This window comes from Melanerpes formicivorus, unplaced genomic scaffold, assembly GCF_026170545.1.
Source record: "Melanerpes formicivorus ecotype bairdi unplaced genomic scaffold, bMelFor1.0.p_v2 SCAF_79, whole genome shotgun sequence".
NCBI classification, from domain to species: domain Eukaryota; kingdom Metazoa; phylum Chordata; class Aves; order Piciformes; family Picidae; genus Melanerpes; species Melanerpes formicivorus.
In genome coordinates, this window is record NW_027142431.1 from 443459 (window position 1) to 451578 (window position 8120).

Consider the following 8120-nt stretch of genomic DNA (forward strand, 5'->3'; position numbering starts at 1 on the left):
GGCACAGCTTGAGACTGTGTCCTCTTGTTCTGGTGCTGGGTGCCTGGGAGAAGAGACCAACCCCCACCTGGCTACAACCTCCCTTCAGGGAGTTGGAGAGAGCAAGAAGGTTTCCCCTGAGCCTCCTCTTCTCCAGGCTAAGCAACCCCAGCTCCCTCGGCCTCTCCTCACAGGGCTGTGCTCCAGACCCCTCCCCAGCTTTGTTGCCCTTCTCTGGACACCTTCCAGCATCTCAACATCTTTCCTAAACTGAGGGCCCCAGAACTGGACACAGGACTCAAGGTGTGGCCTAACCAGTGCTGATCTTGATTCTCAAACCACCTGCCTGAATTTATACAGCCTACAGAAGCATGCACCCCACTGCTCCCAACAAAAAGCACACACCACCAAACACCACTTGTGCAAGTGGTTTGTGAATTGAATGGAAGCCTGCTGCAGATAAAGATCAGGACAAACTGTGTTGCTTTTTTTCTGGCTGGTATTAAGGGTTTCAGGGAAATTCCTTGCAGCAAGGCTGTAACTGGATGTACTGACATTTCATTACTAAGTGTCTTGGCTTTTTAACTGCTGTTGCCAAAGCATTTCCAAGAGTTGAATCCAACCAAGCCCATGCCAGGATGCAATCCCTGCCTCAGCTACACTGAGTGTTGCAGCTGGGCTCAATACTGATGACTTGTACTTATCTGAAAAACCTTTTTCTGCACCCACTTCCAAGAGTGAGAGGAACCTACCTCACAAGCAACATCAAATGTAGTGAGAGCAAGAGTATCAAAATCTATTCTCAACAGATTAGCTGAGCATATCACAGGATGTTAGGGCTTGGAAGGGACATCCGGAGATCCTCCAGCCCACCCTGCCTGCCAGAGCAGGATCACCCAGGGCAGGCCACACAGGAACACATCCAGGTGGGGTTTGAATGTCTCCAGAGAAGGAGACTCCACAACCTCTCTGGGCAGCCTGCTCCAGGGCTCTGCTACCCTCACAGGAAAAAGTTTTTCCTTCCATTCCTCTGCTCCAGCTTGCCCCCATTGCCCTTTGTCCTATCATGGACATCCCTGAGCAGAGCCTGGATGCATCCTCCCAAAACTGCCCTGCACATCTTTATCAAAAGGAATGAGGTCACCCCTCAGGCTCCTCTGCTCCCAGCTCCATGCCCCAGCTCCCTCAGCCTGGCCTCAGCAGGGAGATGTTCCACTGCCTTCAGCAGCTTTGTGGCTCTGTGCTGAGCCCTTTTAAGCAGTTGTATTCCAGATGTGGCCTCATCAGGGCAGAGTAGAGGGCAAACAGAATCTCTCTGGATCTATTCAGCACAGCTCTTTTAATACACCCCAAGATACCATTTGCCTTCTTGGCCAGAAGGGCACATTGCTGGTTCATGGGCATCCTTCTCCAGCAGGACCCCCAGGTCCCTTTCCCCTGGGCTGTTCTCCAGCAGGTTAACCCCCAACCTATACTGGTCCATAGGCTTATTCTTTACCAGATGTGTCCAGTTCTGGGCCCCTCAGTTTAAGAAGGACATTGAGACTCTTGAAGGTGTCCAGAGAAGGGCAACAAAGCTGGGGAGGGGTCTGGAGCACAGCCCTGTGAGGAGAGGCTGAGGGAGCTGGGGTTGCTTAGCCTGGAGAAGAGGAGGCTCAGGGGAGGCCTTCTTGCTCTCTCCAACTCCCTGAAGGGAGGTTGTAGCCAGGTGGGGGTTGGTCTCTTCTCCCAGGCAACCAGCACCAGAACAAGAGGACACAGTCTCAAGCTGTGGCAGGGGAGGTATAGGCTGGAGGTGAGGAGGAAGTTCCTCACAGAGAGAGTTGTTAGCCATTGGAATGTGCTGCCCAGGGAGGTGGTGGAGTCACCATCCCTGGAGGTGTTCAAGAGGGGATTGGATGTGGCACTTGGAACCATGATTTAGTAGTCATGAGGTGTTGGGTGACAGGTTGGACTTGAAGATCTCTGAGGTCTCTTCCAACCTTATTGATTCTATGATTGTAAGACTCCACTTGTCCATGTTGTGTGAGCTCAGAGGCTGTGTTTGAGTTACAATACTGTAGGAACAAATATGCTTTTTACTGCACTGTCCAGTTTACCTCTTTGAGTTTGATTCCTTGGTCCATCTCCTTAGATTCATTCTTGAGGTGAACTGTGGCAGCTTTTCCTGGTGGAACAAACCTTGGCTTTTTGGCTGCATTTCCTACCACTTGACTTGGAGCTGCTGATCTTCTCATGTTTAGTTGCAGTGCTCTGGAGGGTGGAGGGGGGAAAAAAGGAAGGAAGCAGATAAAGACAACTGCAATCAGAGTGGGCTTTAAAGAGAGAAACAATCTGTAGATAACCACACAAACACTATCTTCAAATAAAATGCAGCATAAACCATTTTCAGTTACAGTCTTAACTCACAAGCATAACACAATTTAAAAGCAGCATCTCTGCAGTGTCTTATTTAAGTGCCAAGGAGGAGACACCACAGCAAAGGCTGCAGCTGAGCACCTGCTTTTTCAGTTGAAAAGCCAATAATGAGGGAGAGTAGGTTTAGTTCTTCAGTATGAGGCTGGGGAGACTCTGGAAGAGGTTGCCCAGAGGGTTGTGGATGCTCCCTGCTTGGAAGTGTTTTAAGGCCAGGTTGGATGAGGCCTTGGGCAACCAAGTCTAGTTGAGAGGTGACCTTGCCCATGGCACGGCAGTTGGAGAAGATGATCTCTGAGATTCCTTCCAACCCAAACCATTCAACACATCTGAGTGCCAGGTTCTGCACATTGGCCACAACAACCCCAGGTAGTGCTACAGGCTGGGGTCAGAGTGGCTAAGAGCAGCCAGGCAGAGAGGGACCTGGAGGTGCAGGTTGACAGTAGGCTGAACATGAGCCTGCAGTGTGCCCAGGCGTCCTGGCCTGCATCAGGAACAGTGTGGCCAGCAGGAGCAGGGAAGTCATTGTGCCCTGTGCTCAGCACTGCTTAGGCCACACCTTGAGTCCTGTGTCCAGTTCTGGGCCACTCAGTTTAAGAAGGACATTGAGACTCTTGAACATGTCCAGAGAAGGGCAACAAAACTGGGGAGGGGTCTGGAACACAGCCCTGTGAGGAGAGGCTGAGGGAGCTGGGGTTGCTTAGCCTGGAGAAGAGGAGGCTCAGGGGAGACCTTCTTGCTCTCTACAACTCCCTGAGGGGAGATTGTAGCCAGGTGGGGGTTGGTCTCTTCTCCCAGGCAGGCAAGCAGCACCAGAACAAGAGGACACAGTCTCAAGGTGTGCCAGGGGAGGTTTAGGCTGGATGTTAGGAAGAAATTCTTCCCAGAAAGAGAGATTGGCCATTGGAATGTGCTGCCCAGGGAGGTGGTGGAGTCACCATCACTGGAGGTGTTTAGGAAGAGCCTGGATGAGGCACTTGGTGCCATGGTTGAGTTGATCGGATGGTGTTGGGTGATAGGTTGGACTTGATGATCTCAGAGGTCTCTTCTAACCTGGTTCATTCTGTTCTCTGTTCTATTTGAGGATTCTGTGACTAAAAAACATGCTTGCAGCCACTAGAGCTACAAGTTGTAATTTCAGTACTTCAAAGCAGTAGAAACACAGCAAGGAAAAGAAGTTCCTACAGAATAATCCAGGATCTGGAATGATGAAGACAAGTACAGTGCAGCAATTTATGGCAGGTGCTTTAGCTCAGTTCTCCATACAGACATGGACTCTTTGTTTTAATTACCAACTATTAGGTAAAAATAAACCATAACCAGATGCAGACTCCAGCTTCTCTACCTCCCTACCATCTTGGAAGCATGTTTGCAGCCCGTGTTTCAGCACTTTTGACACTACCCTGCACTCCAGTGGCTTACAAGGGCACAACAAGCCAAGCTTTGCACAGAGGCAGTAAAGTAGCACTGTCAAAGTCCTTTGCAACCACACAGACACTAAGGTGACTACTGCTGTCCCCTTCATATCTGAACAGTTAGTACATATATGGTGCTGTTACTAGATGTAAACCCTAATGGCAAAGCAACCCAAAGAGTTCTCTCTTCCACTGTGGCTGTTACTAAGAGTACAAGGAAAGAGGTCTCTGTCTGTGCCAACAGTAGCCCAGGGGGTGCACTTGCAGCCCAGAGAGCCAAGCAGAGCCTGGGCTGCAGCAAGAGAAGTGTGGCCAGCAGAGCCAGGGAGGGGATTCTCCCCCTCTGCTCAGACTGGAGCACTGCCTCCAGTTCTGGAGCCCCTAGTACAGGAAGGATCTGGAGGTGCTGGAAGGTGTCCAGAGAAGGGCCATGAGGATGAGCAGAGGGCTGGAGCTGCTCTGCTGTGGAGTGAGACTGAGGGAGTTGGGGCTGTGCAGTCTGCAGAAGAGAAGGCTCTGAGGAGACCTCATTGTGGCCTTCCAGTATCTGAAAGGGGCTACAGGAAAGCTGGGGAGGGTCTTGTGAGGGTGTCAGGGAGTGATAGGACTGGGGGGCATGGAACAAAACTAGAAGTGGGTAGATTGAGATTGGATGTTAGGAAGAAGCTGTTCCCCATGAGGGTGGTGAGAGCCTGGCACAGGTTACCCAGGGAGGTGGTGGAAGCCTCCTGCCTGGAGGTGTTTGCAGCCAGGCTGGATGTGGCTGTGAGCAAGCTGCTGTAGTGTGAGGTGTCCCTGGGCATGGCAGGGGGGTTGGACCTGGCTGATCCTTGAGGTCCCTTCCAACCCTGACAATGCTGTGATTCTAAGCCAGGCCTGCTTGACAACAGTGTTAGGACATGATCTTTAGTTCAGCCTGTGCAATAAGGGAGTAGCTTGCTCATTACAACAGGAGTACCTGCAGCCTAAATAATTGGTGGTCACTCTGAAAGCTGCAAAGGTGTCAAGAGCCCTCCAGAACAGTGGACTGCAACAGGCAGTGCTGACCACAACCAGCTTTAGGTGCTGAACAGGTTTTCTAATGTACACATGGAAAGCCAACTTAGAACACAACCACAACTCCACATGTGGACTATACCTAACTGTATACACCACTGCAGTGCTGCACTAACACTGCCTACTGCACCTCTAGAGCTTGCCACATCTTCCATGGGACAGGGTACTGATCTGTGATTGAAGTGGTTTGGGTTCCAGATCCACTTGGACTCTTCACTGTCATTTGGTGTTAAACCACAACAAAGAGACTCATTAAGGGGGTTGCAAATTAACACAAAATTCTTGATAGGATTCTATGCTAACTCAGTAACTTCATCCCCTACCTGCACCCATGTTTTTAAGAACCCAGTACTGCTGCCAGCAATACATCTTTCTCCCTCTGCCTTCAAAGTACAAGACTTCTAACACAGAATGTAAACATACAAGAAATTTACATTCTGTACCTTTACAGTGCTAGACAGAAAAGAGAAAGCCACTTGGACATGCAAAAAGTTCAGATTGCACTGGGTTGGAAGGGAGCCTCAAAGGGCATCTTGTCCAACCCCCTGCACTCAGCAGGGACACCTCCAAGTGGCTGCACAGGGCCACATCCAGTCTGAGCTTGAAAGACTCCTGGGACAGGGCCTCAGCCACCTCCCTGGGCAGCCTGTTCCAGTATTTCACCACTCTCACTGTGCAGAACTTCCTCCTGATGGCCAACCTGACTCTGCCCTGCTCCAGTTTCAAACCATTGCCTCTCATCCTATCCCCACAGGCCCTTCTGAACAGTCCCTCCCCAGCCTTCCTGTACATCCCCTTCAGATACTGAAATGCAGCTCTAAGGTCTCCCCAGAGCCTTCTCCTCTCCAGGTGGAACAGTTCCAGTTCTTTCAGCCTGTCTCTATATAGAGCAGAGATTCTCCAGCCTTCTGACCATTTTTGTGGTCCTGTTTTGGACCCACTCCAGCAGTCCCATGTCTCTCTTATTTTGGGTGCCCAAATCTGGACACAGCACTGCAGGTGAGGTCTCACCAGAGCAGAGCAGCAGAATCACCTCTCCTGACTACACTGCCTTTGATGCCATTGGCCTTCTGGGCTGCAAGTGCCCACTGCTGGCTCATGTGCAGCTTCTCATCCATCAGAACCCTTAAGTACTATTCTGCAGGGCTGCTCTTGGTTTCATCAGCCCCAAGCCTGGATGAACAGAATGGGAAAGGGGACTAGAACGGGAAAGGGGACTAGAACGGGAAAGGGGACCAGAACGGGAAAGGGGACCAGAACGGGAAAGGGGACCAGAACGGGAAAGGGGACCAGAACGGGAAAGGGGACCGGAGTGGGAAAGGGGACCGGAGTGGGAAAGGGGACCGGAGTGGGAAAGGGGACCGGAGTGGGAAAGGGGACCAGAATGGGAAAGGGGACTAGAATGGGAAAGGGGACAGAATGGGAAAGGGGACTAGAATGGGAAAGGGGACTAGAATGGGAAAGGGGACTAGAATGGGAAAGGGGACCAGAATGGGAAAGGGAACTAGAATGGGAAAGGGGACTAGAATGGGAAAGGGGACTAGAATGGGAAAGGGGACAGAATGGGAAAGGGGACAGAATGGGAAAGGGGACAGAATGGGAAAGGGGACTAGAATGGGAAAGGGGACTAGAATGGGAAAGGGGACTAGAATGGGAAAGGGGACTAGAATGGGAAAGGGGACTAGAATGGGAAAGGGGACCAGAATGGGAAAGGGGACTAGAATGGGAAAGGGGACTAGAATGGGAAAGGGGACAGAATGGGAAAGGGGACCAGAATGGGAAAGGGAACTAGAATGGGAAAGGGGACTAGAATGGGAAAGGGGACTAGAATGGGAAAGGGGACAGAATGGGAAAGGGGACAGAATGGGAAAGGGGACTAGAATGGGAAAGGGGACTAGAATGGGAAAGGGGACCGGAATGGGAAAGGGGACCGGAATGGGAAAGGGGACCGGAATGGGAAAGGGGACAGAATGGGAAAGGGGACTAGAATGGGAAAGGGGACTAGAATGGGAAAGGGGACTAGAATGGGAAAGGGGACTAGAATGGGAAAGGGAATAGAGGCTTGCCCCAACCTAGTTGCAGGACCTTGCAGTTTGCCTTATTGAACCTCATGAGATTCTCCTCATCCCACCTCTCCAGCCTGTCCAGGTCCCTCTGGATGGCACTCATGCCATCCTTCAGACCGACCAGCTGCACCACCCAGCTTGTTAGCAGCTGCACACTTGGCTGGGGGTGGCTCAGTCTCACTATGGCCAATGCTAGACGTTGTGGATGGGATCTCAGCCGGTGTAGCAAGGGGAAGGAACAGCTCCACACGACAACCAAATGAGCTAACAAGCAAGTGAGGCCTCTGCTGTGCAGGAGGCTCCATTCACAGCCCCCGGGACGTGCAGCCCTGCCGCCAGGTGCGGCTGAGGGAAGCAGCAGCTGGAGGAAGCGAGCAAAGCACAGCTCCTGCCTGGCATCAGCAGCCGAGCTTGGGCACGTGCCGTGCCCCGTGAAACCACGGCCTGAAGCGCCTCAGGGGAGGCAGCACTTGGGTTCGCAAGCATTGCTTTCAGCAGCATTCTCCTCCTTAAAGGCACCTTGAGATGAAGGAGGTACAGAGAGAGCATTCCAAAACGTGACACCTTCAACTCAAGGCCCTGTGCAGGAGGCTGTCCGTCACAGGCTGTGGCGTTGCCCCCGGCACAGCCTCGGGCTGCTCTCTTCAGCATTTGGAGAGACCTTCCCGGCGCAGGTGTGGAGGCAGCCACACAGACGAGACGCAGGGCCAAAGAGCGGCGCCGGTCACATCGCTGCTCCCTGGCCTTAGCCGCCCGGCAAGGGCAGCGGAGAGACGGGGTGCAGGGCGGGTCTCCCTCAGCCCACACACAGGAGCTGGGAGCACCCAGCCGCTTCCGCCGCGCCGCGAAGGGAGGCCAGCGGCCCTTCCCCACGGCGACCTGCCGCCAGCGCCGCCCGCTCCCTGCCCGTACCTGGGCCGCCGGCCCCGCCGTCGCCTCGGCACTCAATTGTCCCGCCGCCGGTTCCCGTCAGCCCGCCGGACGCGCCGCGCATGCGCTGCCCTCCTTGGGCCGCGCCTGCCGCCCAGCGCGCAGCCGTCGGGACCGCGCTGGGGTTTCTCGCGCGGCGCACGCCCGCTCCTGTCCGCTGGGGAAACGCGGGGCGGTGCTCGGCGGCGGGAGCGGCCACACACGACATGGCGGAGGCGCAGCGCCCCCCTGCGGCCGTCAAGCGAGAGCGGCCGCGAAA

General features: G+C 53.4%; 1 protein-coding gene across 1 annotated transcript in view; it reads right to left on the reverse strand.

Annotated features, from left to right (window-relative positions):
* RAD54B (RAD54 homolog B) overlaps nt 1-7950 on the reverse strand; it is a 90087-nt gene extending 82137 nt beyond the window's left edge. Inside the window, exons 1-2 of the mRNA XM_068164366.1 lie at nt 7844-7950; nt 2079-2232 (exon numbers count right to left, since the gene is read on the reverse strand). Coding sequence (XP_068020467.1) covers nt 2079-2216 — 138 coding nt within the window. The 5' untranslated portion in view covers nt 2217-2232; nt 7844-7950. The remainder of the gene's footprint in view (nt 1-2078; nt 2233-7843) is intronic.
* Nucleotides 7951-8120: the final 170 nt, after the last annotated feature.